Genomic DNA, 16,421 nt, shown 5'->3' with positions numbered 1-16,421 from the left:
CAACTCGATCATACGTTGGGCTCTTGAGACACACGCAGGCAAAAAGACCCCCACTAGACACACACACATACGCACGGGCCTCGAAAGCTCCAGAGATCAGGGCCTGACTGAGATATGAAGCATAGATGTGCAGCAACAGCTAAACGTCGTGTCAGGTTTCTGGGGGCTCGTGCTAAATTTAACTCGGTGATCCTACAGCAGGCAGAGGGGTTTAAATGCCAGCCTACAGTTGCTCCACACCAGTTGTTCCCCACACGTCTTCCACTCATCACAAACAGGCCAAGGACGAAGGCAGGCGCGCACGCACGCGTACACTCCGACACACACGCTTCAGGCGCGGGACTCCAACACCACATACGCTAGCTAGAGCGCTTCCAAGGGAAGCCAGGGGGGATCCTTGTAGACTCACGCACCACAACGTTGTCCAATATGGAGCTTTTCGAGACCAACCCTTACTTTTTCCCCGACCAACGCTTTTACGAAGGAGGGGACAACTACTTCCACACTCGTCTGCCCAGCGCGTACGACCAAGCCGGCTTCCAGGACAAGAACTCGGCGATGGGCTTGTGCGGGACTCTCTCCGGGGGCGTCGGCTTGATCCAGCCGGAGGATAAACCCTCACCGTCCGGCCTGTCCACCAACTCCGAGCCCCACTGCCCGGGTCAGTGCCTGCCGTGGGCCTGCAAACTGTGCAAACGCAAGACGGTGACTATGGACCGCAGGAGAGCGGCGACGCTGAGGGAAAAGCGACGCCTGAAGAAGGTCAACGAGGCTTTCGACGCGCTGAAGCGGAGCACCCTCATGAACCCCAACCAGAGGTTGCCCAAGGTGGAGATCTTGAGGAGCGCCATCCAGTATATTGAACGTCTGCAGGCCCTGGTGTCCTCCTTCAACCAGCAGGACACCGAGATGGCGCACTACCGGACCGGACAGAACCAGCCTAGAGTGAGTAGCGCAAGATGGGAATGTTAAGATCCAAACAGATCCATAAAGTTAATTAAGCCAATAGTTTTGGAATGGTTGATTTTCAGTAGTTTTATCTTGACTCAACGTTGAGAGGACTTCAAAATGTAAATTCTGCTTTTACTTCCTCACCATCTACGTTGGCCTTCGTGTGGGGTCCGGCGTTTCTGTACTGGTGAGCTGTGTCATAACACTTTGACTGACAGCGACTTCTGCTTGCGCGCGTCTCCACGGCAACAGGTGTCGTCATCAAGCGAGCCCAGTTCGGGCAGCACCTGCTGCAGTAGCCCCGAGTGGAGCAGCACCCCGGAGCAGTGCACGCAAAGCTACAGCAGCGAGGGTGAGTCCAGTTCACCTTTCAGAACTCCTTCCGGGTTTTAGGCTTAAAAGCCAATAGAGCGATGAATTCCAGAACTGACTTATTGTTTGACTCTCCACAGAGCTTCTGAGCGCCGGCAATTCTCCAGAGCACGCCACCATTCAAGCCCTGAGCTCCATCGTGGAGGGCATGGCCGCAGCAAACGGAGCAGTGACCTTTCCTGTGGACATTCCCAAATAAGATCTTCCACAGAGAGGACCCGGTGGAAGAAGAACTCGATCGGAAAAGCAGGCTGTTGTTTTCAATTACAATTCACCTTGACGGTAACTCATGTTTCAAAAGGTCCGCTAGACAAAATGAATTCCACCTTTGGCCTTATTTCTTTGATTCCCTGCCTTAAGCCACAGTCCAAAGAGTCAGTTGGAAGATTGCGGTTGAAAAGACTTTTGCATGAACAAGGCCTAGTTTTTCCTCCTTACTTAATTTAAGCTTTCCTCTTTTCGAAACCTTTCCCTGATCTTTCATTCTTGTTTTGTGTGTGTTTTTATGCAAACAAAGAACCATGAGTTTATTTGTGGGGCCAACATGTACCAAAGGCAGTTTTGACCAAGATCTGCTTAATGTTAAAATGGTTACAAATGCTAGTGATGTAAATACGTTCCTTTTTTCTACAGAGTGGTTTTGCCAGTTTATTTTGTATTTTTTTTTTTGTTGCTAACTTATTTTTGACTTTTATAACTAAGATTGTTGTGTATTTGTAGATGTTTGGAAATGTGATATTTCCTGACCAGACCTTGCAATAAAGAACATTTTGAATACAACGGCAGTATTTTTTTGTGTGATAAAGCTAAACCTGTAATTAAAATTAAAATAATAATAAAATAGTATGTATAGTATAGCATTAGAATTTGTATGTAAGTGAGAAAGCATCATAGGCTATCAATAACCTATACACAGTAATAAAGTCATAATTACAGCAGCAAGTATTAGCATGAAAAACACTTAAATAAATAAAAAAAACAATAAATTGGATGACGATCTATTTTTACTGCGCAAACTAGTCAATGACATGCCATCCGTAACCACAAATTTCCATATGTCATAAAGCACGGATCTCTGTATGATAAAGAATATATATATAAAAAAAATAACAACCTCATTGACTGTGTGTTCCTGGGAGGCTCGTCTCATCTCAACACAGATGACTTTTCTAGGTACATTCCATTCTTCATTTTTTATTATTTCAATGTCATCTTATTTTCCCTTTGGCCATTTTGTACTGATCAGCCAGGACAGTGGTGGGTGTCACAGTCATTTTGGTTTTGGGTTCTATGGCTATCATCACATTGGTATGTTGTCGTGTGGCAAGTACACAAAAAAAAAAGCGAAATAAAAGTCATGAAAAGAAAAATACTGATGTACTTTTATTATTTTTTTTGGAATAATTCGGATTAAATTGTGAGGGACGTTCATGTTAGGATTCTGAAAGCAAGTCACATTAAAATAAACACAAGACTCAAGTTTTTAAAAAACAGCTTTACTCATGTCTATATATTGTCATAGATACAGTACTTTTTTTTTAAATAGCCAAATAATAAAATCTTGATATGTCAGCATTGTTTCACACCTGGAATAAAGACACAGTACTCATAGCTGCCACATAGCACATTACACCTTTTAGACACCTCAGAAAACCCTAAAAAAAAAAAAAAAAAAGGAAAATAACGAAAAGATTGCACACGCATTCAGCACTTCACTTGCTTCATATGTTGTGTTTTCACTGAATGAGGGCAGCCAAAAGTCCTGACTCCTCACTGGCACGTCTCCATGGCAACTGAACAGGAAGTGATTGGACGGGACTCGCCAATCGGTTGGAGCAAATTCACATCATCACGCGATATCACTTAAAAATGATGCAGAGCAGCAGCGGAGAGGAGCTACAGTGTTTACACCGAACAGCCACATAGCACGGATTAGGTCATCGTATCGTTCAATCGCGCACACACGCACGCACCCTCTCTACTCTAGGCTACACAGTGTCAAGGGATGGTGGGGGGGGGGGGGCATGGTGTCAAAAGAGGAGGGGAGCAAGGGAAGTCTGAAATTGGACCCATGAACCTGCGAGAAGCTTCTTAGTGAGCTCCTCCCATTGATAATTCACACACATCATACAGCAAAAGACACACAAGGTCCGACACTAAGACAAAGAAAGAGTGAGAGAACAGTCACTACTGAATACAGGGCGATAGGTTTCATACAGCCATTATATCACTTTTCCATATATATTTCCAATATATATATTTATATACTTTATAAAAAACGTAGTCATCCATTTTATATACAGTACCGATACGATCATTGAGTAATACCTTGCATAACCGATAGAAGGGTAATGTGTAGTGGCGAGTCGGCCATGTCGAGACTTCGGGAACGGGAGGACGACGACCCACAGCTGAGATTCGGGGAGCACAAAAACCACGATGACAAGGCTACTGGGAGCACTGGGTTCAACTGGGAGAGACCGGAGGCTGGTCTCCTTTACAGCAGCGAGAGCGGCCCCGCCGCCGCTCTCAAGAGTTCAAGGGTCAGCAGACCTGGCCTCGGTATTGCACGTGTCCGATGGAGAGGTGAACGGTGCGAGGCGGGGCTGGCAATCAGAGGTGAGAAGCCCCGACCCCACTGGCACCCTGGTAGCACTCTCTTCAAATTTTGGCATATCACTCTCAAAAGGCCGCAAGCATGTGTCCATACAGGTAATGACAATGCACTGGGGGACAGAAGATCGCAAAAGAAAGTCAGACTTGAATACATGTTTGAAATGCTTCATTCTTCCAATCGTGGCCTTAGCTAGCATGCCTATATTAAATTATACCATTACTAATGCATTGCGTGGCATTATATTGACCAAAATTCAAATTGAGCATAGCGGTTGCCAGGCATTATATGGAGGGCCAAAAAATGCCAAAATAAAAATAATAAATAAAATATATATTAATATATTTGTTGTTTTTATTTCCATTTATATATTAAATTTTTAATTATATATCTATATCCATTTTATTTATTTATTTATTATTTTTGGCATTTCTGGTCCTCCATAATTATTGACTTGAGGTGTCAACTGAGCCACACAGATTAATCCGCTTATTTCTATCGTTTTATTTTTTAAAGCTTACCTGTTAGCATCAGGGCTCCAGTTAGTAAGCCAAAGTAAGTTAGCATGAGTAGGTCCGCACCGTAGAGGGGTCAAGCCTGGGTGATGCCGGGGGCGGAGCTTGGCGCAAAGGGGTTATCAAGAGAGAACACAGCATGCAGTTAGTAGAGACAACATGCACACTCGTGTCCGAACGTTTCGGTCATGTGATCAGTCCGTACCTTCAGGCTGGAGCTGCTTCTTGGGCATGAGGTTCATGGAGGGCGGCATGGACATGGAGGGCATGCGGAAGCCAGCGGGCAGCGTTTCCATGGAGCCCGCCATCATCCCCAGACCCGCCCCTCCCTCTCGGGCCCGAAACCTCTTCCGCCACGATGGAGAGCGGCGAAAAGACTTGTCGTCTCCGCTCTGCGGGGCAAGGAGAAGATGAGGCTGCGCAGTGGCAAACAACATTTGAATCCACTCAGCAACATGACATGTTATGTGACCTCCTCCAGCCGTCGGTCGGTCCCCAAGGCTAACACGTTGTTGAACTCCCTGTCCAGCACCTGCCGGGCCTGACAAACAACACACAACAGTCACGTATCAAGAGTAGATATGATCGTGCTTCACGTCATTGACTTGGCTGCCATGTTTTCCTTCTCTTTAGCGCGTCATAGTGATGATGCTGGCCAGTGGGCGGGTGCCGATTTCGATGCCCAAAAGCGTTATTTGCCCATGGGTGGTGTGGGGGGGCTTGTTTTTACTCTTGTAGTGTCCACCCAACTTGGGATCAAACCCACTGCACCATCATGTCTCCAGTTTGGGAGCACAGAGCAATGAGCTAAAATTCTGGGCTGCCATTTTAGCTTAGCACCCTATTTAACACGATCACAAACGTTTTTTAGGGCCTCGTCTGTTTACCAACATCTCCAGCTCACATTTTGTGTAGCAGCTTTAGCAGGGAAGCCCCTACTTCTCTCTCCCCAGCCACTTCAACCAGCTCCTCCGACGGAATCCCAAGGCGTTACCAGGCCAGCCGAGAGACATAGTCTCTCCAGCACGTCCCCGGAGCCTCCCGCCGGTGGGACATGCCCGGAACACCTCTCCAGGGAGGCGTCCAGCAGGCATCCGAACCAGATGCCCAAGCCACCTCAACTGGTTCCTCTCAACGCAAAGGAGCAGCGGCTCGACTCGTATTAAGTATTGGAATAAATATATATGTTTTTACATATTTATTTTTTAGATAAAATATTATCTTAATTAATTAATGATTCAGATAAAAAAATTGAATAATGAAATATTCAAAAATATTGGAGTCCAAATTTTTCAGTTGTTAGAAAAAGAGAGACAAAAGGTGGATGAAAAAGTTTTATAAAATTATTAATGTGGCAGAAAATTGCCATGAGATGTCCATGAAAATGCCAAATGTCAGAGAATTGAGTTAAAAAAAAAAAAGCAGAAAAGAATACGTTCAAAAAGTAACCATAAAATGTCCAAAAACAAAGAAAGAAAGAAAGGCAGAAAATTACCATAAAAAAGAAGAAAGGCAGAAAATTAATATAAAATGTCTTTGGAATTTCCCCCAAAAAGGTCAGAAAAAAATAAATAATTAAAAAGTCAGGAAAGAAAATGTTTAAAAAGTAACTATCAAATGACCAAAAATCAAAAGCAAACTTACCATAACATTTCCACAGAATTGCCAAAAATATCATAAAATTGATACCAGAAAGGCAGAAAAAAAAGTTTAAAAAAAAGAGTCTAAAAACAGAAGAAGAGAGGCAGAATATTATCATAATAGGCTCATCAAATTGCCCAAAATGTCAGAAATTTTGACAGAAAGGCAGAATAGACTAAAAATGTATGAAAAATGAAGTCTGGAAAACAAAATCCAAAAACGGAAGACGAAAGGCAAAAGAAAATGCATCTCAAAGTATTGGATGCTGCATATTTTTATGTTATGGTGCAGCTCTTGGGCCCTCACATTACTTTTTGTTCATGTTCAAATGTTTTGCGGCTCCAGACAGAATTTGGGTTATTTATTTATTTAGCTCGCTGAACCCTGGAATAGTTGATCGGAAAATCGATTCTAAAACGATTAACTAGTGACAGGTGTATCCTTCCACTTGCTACGAGAAGCTCCAGCTCTTTAGAAAACGATTGCATGAATTTCCACACAGGCATCATGGCTACTATAAGTGTCTCCGTACTTTATTTTCTGTGAATTAAAGCCACTAAAATTCAGCTCAAATGACAGCGTGTCCTTAAATAACTTCTTGCCGACGCCACTCCTGTGAGTCATTTTTTCTACAGCCTGCGATTGGGGAATCGTTTAAGGTGAATTCACTGTGGATCAGAGAGCAACTGGAGCAGAAGGAAGTGCTGGCAGAATGAAGCCAGCAGAAGGAAAGACTGGTTTCAAACATACTGCTGCTTCATCCAGTCTGGTTGACCTCAACAAAAGTGGGACTCGACTCATTATCACCGTGTTTCATTGCAAATTATGTTATTCCATGATCCATGAGAATGGCACCAACTAATGAGTATTTTTGCTTCACAGCAAAGATGGGCGTGTTCTTAAAATTCCAGAGTAAAATTTTTGAGAGTTATTTTCTTATTTTCGTAATTTGAACATTTTCAGAGTTAAATGCTGGCCATAGTAGAAGTTGATCACCTAAAATTAGATTAACACATTTTCAATTTAGTGTCAGTTTCAGTCCAGTTTCAATCACGCTTGTTAGTTTTTATCATAGTTAGTCAACCTCATCCTGTCTTTATTTCATCAGCTTTTAGCCGACTATAAATCTAGAATTTTAGTCTTTATTTGAATCCAAGAAAACACAATTGTATTCGTCTAGTTTTAGTCAACACAAACAGTCAACGTTTTAGTCTAGCTTTAGTCATTTTACATTTTTTTAGTCAGCAGATTATGTTGAACATTTTGGATCTAAAACTATTTCACATACCATTTTCTCTCATCTTTTTGATGAAAAACAACTTGACACATTTACAGTATATCAACAAGTGGCTTCTATGGCTCCATGCTATGAGCTAGTAAGTTAGCCAGCATTAGTTAGCGGTCAGATGGTTATAGCGTTTGGATTAATGTTATGGTACATTATAGCTATAATTCACTTCTTCTTTTTTTTTTTTTACAACCGTACACCGTGAATACACCTGCTGTCTGTCCCATGTATTTGTGCATGTTGCTAGTTGCAAACTTGAAAGGGTGTGTGTCACATGACAGTGCCACAGTGAGAGATTAGCAGATTTGACAAAATCATATGATTTTCATCTCTTTTTTTGTTCATGGACTTAAATGTCCAAAGATTTTAGTTCCGTTTTTATTACGTGAAGTACATTTTCATCCTGTCTTCATTAGTCGACAAAAATGCAAACTGATTTAGTGTTTATTAATTTTTAGGGTTTTAGTCTAGTCTACTCTACATTTGAAAAATGCCATCTGCTAACCATAGTTAGTGGATGTTTTTGGATTTTCACATCCCCATTCACAAAGCAGCGCCGCACAAGACGTTGCACTGCCCATTGAGAAAAAAAACCCCGTAGTTGACGTCAATTGACGTTAAACAGTGGGCGTGTCCTTAATGTCAATTGACGTCTATGGCGGTAAAAGAGTTATTAACGAAGTGTGTTTTTGTCTGTCGGCACCTGTGTGTTCTGCATGGGAATCTGCAGGATGAGGGCCAGGCTGCTATAGTCGAAGGTCTCGTCCAGAGAGACCAGCGCCCCGTGAACGCCGCTCTCCAACAGGTTGCCGCTGTACTCCCTCAAACCGATGGACTGGACCCAGTGGATCACTTGCTCATTGGTCCACACCAACACATCTGAAGTGAACAAGAGTGAATCCATTGTGCTTATGTACTGGAACAAGGATCATACAGAGGCTTTGGCAATTCGCTGGGCGCCGCGATAAAGAGGGAGCCAGCTTAGGAGGAGACAGGGAGAGAAAGCGAGCGCGAGGGCGAGCGAGATAAAGAGATAATGTGCGTGTCCGTGCAGTGTCAAGTGCCTGGCACACTCCCTTTGTTGGTTTGCGGGCCAGCTGTCGGTAAACTTTCCACGCTGGAACAGGCGGCGTGCGTGTGCGTGTCTAAACAGGCCAGGGGTCTGATTTGAACAACAGCTGAATCAAGTTCATGTCCACAGCTTAAGGTCGAAAGGGTGAGAGGGCAGGCGACATGACTGTGTGTTTTGGACACAATAGGCTTTTAACTCAACATTCGAGTTTTTGCCGCGCTCAGATTGCACATTGAAACACATTCTTCATGTTTTTCATTCCAACATACTGTTAATGAGAATTGCTGTATCGTCATTTTTTACATCATTACATTTCAGTGAGAAGATTTAGAATGTACGTTCTGGCATCACAACTGCATGTGTGCGTAGATTGTTGGCCTTCTTTGGCTTGACTATATGACAGATGAAAGTGCAGCTGTCGCCATGCTTTGGTCACTATCGGCCACTAGGCGGTACGCTGGCTCCCGGGAGGCTGTCAATGTGTGAAAACGCGCACATGCTCACTTGATTGTTCTGTTTGATGCACATTTTACCTTTCATGTCATGTTGGCTGTCCTCTCTCCGGCGCTCCAATTCTTTCCTGTCATAATTGAGTCTCTTCAAGCTCATGATTCCATACTGCAGACTCGCCCTTGTGAACACATGAGCAGATGGAGGCAAATAATAATCATCATACAAGAGGGGGGAGGAAGTCACGTATAATCACCTTCCTAAAATGTCCCAAGTCATTTTTTGATAGGATCGATGTGGGTTTTTACGGAAGCGTATTGCGTTCACTTGAAAAAAAAAACAACTCCTGTTTTTCTGACTAATTTTTTGGGGGAGCTTTGTTTTTTTGAGTATTTTTTCCCCCTGTTTTATTGAATATTTTTCCCTGTTTTTTTGAATATTTTTTTTTCTGTTGAAATTTTTTTTTCCTGTTTTTCTGATTTTTTTTTCAGTTTTTCTGAGTATTTTTTCCCAGTTTCATAAAAAAAAAAAATTTCTTCAGTTTTTCAGATTTTTTTTAAAGGGGTTTTCCCTCAGAGATTAGAGAACAAACCACAATACAGTATACACATTAATTCCTTTATTGAGAGCCAGTAAGTCAACATGACCATCTTATTGCCTATGGAGGTATGCGGGAAAGTGTCCGCTTCTCCGCTATTAGCGAGTCTGCAACAAGTCACTTGGAGTTCAGAGGTAAAAATTAGTTTTTTTTTCGAAAAGCAGAACACCAGCTTTGTTTTTCAGAATAATTATTTTTTCTGTAAAAAAAAAAAAATCCCCCTTTTTTTTAAAATACCCCCCCCCCCTGTTTTTCTGAAGAAAAAAAAATTCATCCTGTTTGTCGGAATATTTTTTTGCCAGATTTTTTTTTTTTAGTAAAACAGAAAAAAATATTCAGAAAAACAGAAAATAAAAATAAAATACTCAAAAATACAAAGCTTCCCCCAAAAATTAGTCAGAAAAACCGGAGTTGTTTTTTTATCAAGTGAATGCAATACGCTTCCGTAGGTTTTTTTCTTCTTTTAAAAATGTATTTATTGTCTAAATCAAGCCCTCAAGTCTATTTGAGTCCCCACTATGTTTCAGTCAAGTCAAGTCAAGTCATTATTTGGGTTAAGTCAGAAGTCAAGTCAAAAAAACTACTAAAACATTCACACTCACAGTTTTGCCATCATCCCAAACCAATCTTTGCGTTGTTTATTATTACTTTATTGCCGTTTCACCACTTAAATGCATAACTGACATGACGCATAGCTAATATATGACTAGCTATCAGTTAGCTATACTGTGAATTACATGTAGCTTATCTGTCATTGTGGGTTTTAGAGTAAAGTTGATGGAATTAGTTAATCATAGTTGTTGTGTCTACAATCATTAAGTTGCAAACCTCTCATGTTGCCATTCTCCTTTTCTTAAAATGTAGCAAAAACATTAGCCTTGAATCTGAATTTCATAATCTTGGGAAAGCCTGACATGATATTTGCTCCATGACCTCTGCACTCTACATACACTACAAAAATACAATAAATAATAATAATGATGAAAAAAAAAACCTTTTCTTTCAAAATAAAACAACGGTACGCTATTGAAAATACACATTTTAAAATGTAAACAGCCAAAACCTGTCAAGTCGTGCAGTTGAAGTCCAAGTAAATGCTGAGACTCCTAAACAACAAGTCAAAGTTAAGTCAAATCTTTCAAAGGTTTTACCCAAAAAAGTCCTAAATTTAAAGGGGAAGTAACCTCCCCCGCCCAATCTTTACAATAATATGTTCTATACAGCCCCACTAGTCTACTCTATATTAATTCTGATGAATTTATGGAATATGAGTGAAGCAATAAAATCTACCTGTTTTTATCCATCTCATGGCGGCCATTTTGCCACTTGCTGTTGATTGGAAATGACATCACAGTTAATCAGGGCTCAGAGCAACTGTGATGTCATTTTCAGTTGACAGCAAGTGTTAAAATGGCCGCTACCTGAGATGGATAAAAACTGTCGGATTTTGCTGATTAATTCATATTTAACACAATATTAACCAAAATACCGTATTTAGACTAGTGGGGCTGCGTAGAACATATTATTGTTTAAAAAAAAAAATGGTGTTGACTTCCTTTTAAGTCTGACTCAAGTCAAGTCATATGATTGTAGTCCCCCACCTCCTTTTCACGCCTGATTGCAAATAAGCTACATGTCCACGCTGCAGACCTGTGGAAGCTGTCCACCATTTTGAGATGGCTCCTCAGGTCTTTTTTGGTCAGGTGGTCCAGCATGCGCGCGTCCACCAGACACTCCATGAAATAGGAGCGGTACTGAGGCAGGCCCAGGCTTGGCAACCACTCGTTCCCTATCCACTCGTGATTCATGTCTCCATATGCCAGCGTCTGCAAGGAGAGGAGTGTTATTGATTTTCTACAATTAAAGACCTCAATATGTGAAAGTGTGATTAATAAATCACAACCTGTGTGGTTGGCAACAACTGCTTGAGGGGATTCACCTCAAAATGTAGATCTGGGTTATATCACACTGTGTGGTCTTTCTTTGTTTTATTATTTACAGTCACAAACATTCTCATATGCCAGCAGGGGTAATGCAAGCGTAGCAAATGCCATTAATCATGGTTGCAATCCATTTAGCTGTTACAGATTCAAGGTCCAGATAGTGTGGATGCTGACTCGCGGTTCTGACCGACTGCCAGGGAAACATAAAATCAACAAAACCATTAATAATGTTGTTGGTGGAATTGGGGATTTTTATGAAAATATTTTGCTTTTAAAAGTTCTATGAAAACATGATTTTCATTTTTTCATTGGATTAATTAAAAACAATGTTAAACTAATATTGAATATACATGAATACCAAATATTTATTTGGACAGGCTGTAAAGAAAACTATTTTGACAATGAATATTATCATATGTTTGTATACTGCAAAAATCGAACACACGCATAATATATATGATTTTAACAAAAAAGTACAGTAGAGAAATGCTCGACATAAGTTTGACACAACAGTGGACGCTTGGAATTTGACTGATTCCAAATTTGATCAAAAATTGGGAAGCTATGACCGTGTTTGAACCCCTCATCACCGTGCCATTTGACCTCAGTATTTTGCAATAACAGAAGGACCGCCAGGGTTTTTAAGGGTTGAATGCGAGAATCTTTCAATTTTGGACTTTAACTTAACTTTCTTTAACTCATTCACTCCCAGCCATTTTCACTGAAGCAACCCCCTTCACTCCCAGGTGTTTTACGGGATTTTGACTGATTTTGCAAGGCCCACAGAATATTGTGTTCTATTGCTATAAAAACATGGAAAGATTAGAGTCTCTTCTTTCAACAGGACAAAAAGTATATTTCTATCTGTTTCCGTTTTGCAGCAATTAGCATTAGAATATAACTAAGTTTCATCATAATTCACAAATATATTTAGAAATGGGAGTAAAATAGCTTTTTTTCCCCAACATGGCCCTGGTTGATCTCTTATACTCTGCTGCCACCCGCTGGCCGTTTTTGTAAGCATTATTTTCAGTTCATAGGCTGCATCAAAGCCATCTGTATGCTCTAGCATAAAAAACATAAAAACGTATAAATTGTTTTTTTGGGAGCATAGTAATATTTAAAATAGAACATATTTGTATGTTTTTGGGAGCAAATTAGTTAATCAGAATCATCTTTATTGGCCAAGAACCAGGACTAGGTATCGAAATCGAGTCGATATCCTCACTTTTTTCAAGGTATCGTACTCACTTTTTGGCTGTTTTACGATCAGGAACTAAAAATTAGAAGGACAAAAAATTGCCATTAATTTCATGCCATTTTAAGGAAAATACATAATGCTATATTGGGATAAATAGGTCTTTCTTTAAAATTTTCTGTCATTGCATTTTTTGGGGGGAGGGTGGGGATTTTATTTAACAAAAGTACTTGTGGTATCGGTACTTGGTATCGGTGACTGCTTAAGAGTTCAGTACTTTTACTGGTATCAGTCTGAAAAAAAATATTTGTATCAAGTAGTAGTACTTATTAAGCATCTCTTTGAAAAACACAGAAGGAATTTGTCTCTGGTCATTTGAACCACTCCAGGATTAGAGCAACAAGCAACTAAATTCAAATTGAATGACAAGTGAGAATGCTAAAAAAAAATTATAAATAAAAAGTTCACGAACATTTCTGTCTTTGGTCATAAATAGTTTTAGTTTTGATGTCTGAACATTAAAAGTGGTTAACTTATTTTTTAGAATGTTGCTAGTTATGTTTGCAGTTTGACCCTGAACCAGATTCATGAAACTTCCAACTTCCTGAAACACATTTTGTCCCATCTTATCGATGTCTGCTGTATTTAAAAAAAAATGTCCGTCCACATTGCACAGCAGAGGGCAGCGACATTCACTGCCAAATTGCTTTCATGTGTGGGGGCTGTGGATGAATGTGAGAGTTTGTGATTGGACACATTTTGAGAGAGCAGCAATCTCACCTGCGCCCAGCTGCCCTCCTCATTGGCCTGAGTGGCAGCATGACAGGAACAATAAACAAGTTGAAAGATTAAACAAGCACATTTCGGTCAAAAAAGGCGTCATTTTTTTCACTCTCTTAAATAACACATCGACGTGATTTGCCACCAACACAAACCCCAGCGCACAGATCACATGAAGCACAGGTTACACGCCACAACCACGCACACACACGAGTATCAGCACAAGCACAGAGAGGCGTTAGTAGTGTGTGTGTGTGTCTTGAGTGGACATATGTGTGTCGTGGCAGAGACAGTGGGGGTGTGTGAGAGTGTTTGGTGCGAGTGGGGTAGAGGCAGGAGGGAGCACCCAGATGGTACTGACCGCTTTTGTGGATGAAGCCAGGTTCTCCATCTCTTCATGAGTCACCCACACATTTCCGGAGGACTGCTCAGAGGACGAGAACACGTCGGAGCGCATATACACACACACACACACAAACACGCACACAGTGTGTTTTTTTTCACACACGATGACCCCCACCCCGTCCACATACAAACACACAAACACACAGACAGACATTTATTGTGTTGAGTGATGCCAAGGGATGGAGTGTATTTCAGGCTATGCGACGGAAAGCCCTTTGAGCGTCGTATTCAATATCTTTGATATCCAGGTGAAAGTCCTAGTCCAAAAGTACTAGTACACATGAGTACTAGTACCACATGAGTGTTCCAACATTAACATCTAAACACCTAATTATACAAAATATAGGAAAAGTTGTACTAAAAAGTTAAATAAAACTGAACTTAAGCAGTGATTCTTTCAAGTACCACTAGTGGTGCTAGTATCACACTTTGTGAATCACTGTACTAGTAATCTCTATGTTCTCAGTAGTAAGACAATTCAGCCCATTAGTGGAATGACTGTTTAACTAGTAAAAAAAAAACTTTACTAAAGCTGATTTTGGTCTACAGTACTAGTATGCAATCAAATCATACTAGTAAACTACTGTGCTGCACTAATAACTAGAGATGGGCAAGTACAAATACCATATTGGTATGCTGGCTTTTTTTATTTGTATTTAAAAAAAAAGTAGGTATTGGGTACTCATGGAGCCTGCCGATACTATCCGCCGATACTTTAGGGAAAAACACACCTGACATTGAGAAAGTTCTTCTCGGCAGTAGTTAGCGACAGTTTGACACAACAGCAAATCAAAAAGAAAAGTTTGGTTTACAATGTTTTGTCATTGTTCAATTAAATTTCATATGTCGACGCCTTCTTAAAATAATCACCTAAGTCATTTTTTCAGATTTTTCAAAAAACACAAAAGATTGAACCATTTGCATCATTAGGAGATGATTTAGCAAAAACAATATTTTTTCTAACAAATGACTTAAATGTCAATTATTTTAAGAGGGTGACGATATCAAAAGTAGTAGAGGTAACACTACTTTGTATCGGCAAGTACTCAAAGAGTGAGTACTTGTCTTGATATTGGTCTGGGGGGAAAAATGGTATTGAACATCCCTACTGATAACATTACTAGGTCCAACTAGTAAGCACGTTTAATGCACTAGTAACCTCCTGAAAAAGGATACGGTATAAATGCTCAAACGGCTTTTCATAAAGCCATTTAAATACTTATTCAATATCCAGCTGCTAGTATTGCTAGTGACATTACAAAATTCTACTAGCTAACATCCAGTGCTTCACAAGTAGTACTAGTAGCGCGCAGGGTTGGACTGGCACAAAAAAATCGGCCCTGGCATTTTGACTTAGGCCCGTTGGCCCAGCCCGACTCTTGCCTAACATGTACTTCTGCCACTCCTGTTTATTGATGATGTTTCACTTTGCTATCTATATCTGAAATGGATTAATGGATTGGTCCCTCTAAATTGAAGTCTTGTCATAAGACCCACTTTTTTCCCTTGGCTTTTAATTCAGCGTGAATTGTGGTCCTCTGGGCCGTGTTATTTTATTTTATTTATGTATTTTTTTTAATTTTAATATTTTTTATTTTATTTTATTGACTTTTGTTAATAGTTGGTTTTACTAGATTTAATGTGTATGATAGTGTACATATGTCAATGTAAGAAACACTTGTTTATAAAATGTGCTACAGAAAAAAAGTGGATTGGATAAATTGTGGGCCAATCTCTTGAGGAAAATAATAATTGAAAAACACTACATCGGCCCCAAAAGAGAACGGCCCACCGGGCATCTGCCTTTTATGCCAGATGGCCAGTCCAGCCATGGTAGTACGCGGATTTTAACTAGTGCACAATTTTTAATGTAGTTGTTGTTCTAGTTCCAGTATGCCAAAAGTTTATATCAAACATTATTTTAAATGATTTGATAAGGATGCTACTAGTGCGTGAGACATATCTACTATGTTGGGCCTAGCAGAGTTACTGGTGAAGCACAGCAGTTTACTCGTAAGGTTTAATTGCGTACTAGTAGTGGATCAAAATGTTACTAGTAAGACACAGTCATGCTACTAGTGAGCATACTCCTGCAGAGACCTGAAGCTATAAATCAAGGATATCAAATAAATGCTCAACTGGCTTTCCAATCTGTTGTCTTCTCCATGCGATTCATGTTAGCAGAAAAAGACCTGGTGACGTTATAAACCAAAAAAGTGAGGCCTTTTCAACTTATCACCAAAATGTGCAGGGGGATGGTGAACCTAAAGAGGTTTTCTGTGTACATAATCTTAGAGAAAATCCAAGTTTAGTGTTGCTGGTATGCACATTTACTGCCTTTCCGCCCATTTGACAGAGATGCGTACTATTTACCGTTCTGGAGGTGAGAGGTGCGGAAGGGCTGGTAAGGGAGACCATCTCCTGGATGGCCAAGCGCAGTTTGAGTCGATGCAGCGGGTTACTGATGCCGATCTCCCTCTGGATCTCCGTGTCCGACAGGGCGGACATGATGGCTCCACTCTTCACGTTAGCGCGACACGCCGCCACATACCAAGCCGGCATGCCCACCCACAGCTGGAGAAACCATCCACAGG

At 40.7% G+C, this 16,421-nt stretch overlaps 2 protein-coding genes across 3 annotated transcripts in view; one reads left to right on the top strand and one right to left on the bottom strand.

Annotated features, from left to right (window-relative positions):
- The first annotated feature begins 259 nt into the window (after positions 1–259).
- Positions 260–2,074, top strand: myog (myogenin). Its single transcript, XM_077573281.1, has 3 exons — positions 260–945; positions 1,204–1,303; positions 1,404–2,074. Exons 1-3 carry the CDS (start codon positions 430–432, stop codon positions 1,520–1,522), a joined length of 735 nt encoding a protein of 244 aa, XP_077429407.1. The 5' UTR covers positions 260–429; the 3' UTR covers positions 1,523–2,074.
- A 724-nt stretch (positions 2,075–2,798) lies between these two features.
- Positions 2,799–16,421, bottom strand: part of ppfia4 (PTPRF interacting protein alpha 4) — a 69,226-nt gene continuing 55,603 nt past the window's right edge. For both annotated transcript variants that reach the window (XM_077573094.1, XM_077573093.1), the window contains exons 22-31: positions 16,201–16,401; positions 13,784–13,846; positions 13,423–13,449; positions 11,152–11,327; positions 8,987–9,084; positions 8,085–8,260; positions 4,925–4,993; positions 4,658–4,844; positions 4,459–4,556; positions 2,799–4,049 (exon numbers count right to left, since the gene is read on the bottom strand). In XM_077573094.1, the coding sequence (XP_077429220.1) occupies positions 4,498–4,556; positions 4,658–4,844; positions 4,925–4,993; positions 8,085–8,260; positions 8,987–9,084; positions 11,152–11,327; positions 13,423–13,449; positions 13,784–13,846; positions 16,201–16,401 (1,056 nt within the window). In that variant the 3' untranslated portion in view covers positions 2,799–4,049; positions 4,459–4,497. The remainder of the gene's footprint in view (positions 4,050–4,458; positions 4,557–4,657; positions 4,845–4,924; positions 4,994–8,084; positions 8,261–8,986; positions 9,085–11,151; positions 11,328–13,422; positions 13,450–13,783; positions 13,847–16,200; positions 16,402–16,421) is intronic.

Source organism: Vanacampus margaritifer, chromosome 8 (genome assembly GCF_051991255.1).
Source record: "Vanacampus margaritifer isolate UIUO_Vmar chromosome 8, RoL_Vmar_1.0, whole genome shotgun sequence".
In the NCBI taxonomy this organism is placed as follows: Eukaryota; Metazoa; Chordata; class Actinopteri; order Syngnathiformes; family Syngnathidae; genus Vanacampus; species Vanacampus margaritifer.
This window is presented reverse-complemented; position numbering and strand designations above follow the sequence as displayed.

Coding starts and splice junctions, on each gene's coding strand:
- myog (XM_077573281.1), top strand. CDS start 430: ATGGAGCTTTTCGAGACCAACCCTTACTTTTTCCCCGACCAACGCTTT. Junction 946..1,203: donor CCGGACAGAACCAGCCTAGA/GTGAGTAGCGCA, acceptor CCACGGCAACAG/GTGTCGTCATCAAGCGAGCC. Junction 1,304..1,403: donor GCAAAGCTACAGCAGCGAGG/GTGAGTCCAGTT, acceptor GACTCTCCACAG/AGCTTCTGAGCGCCGGCAAT.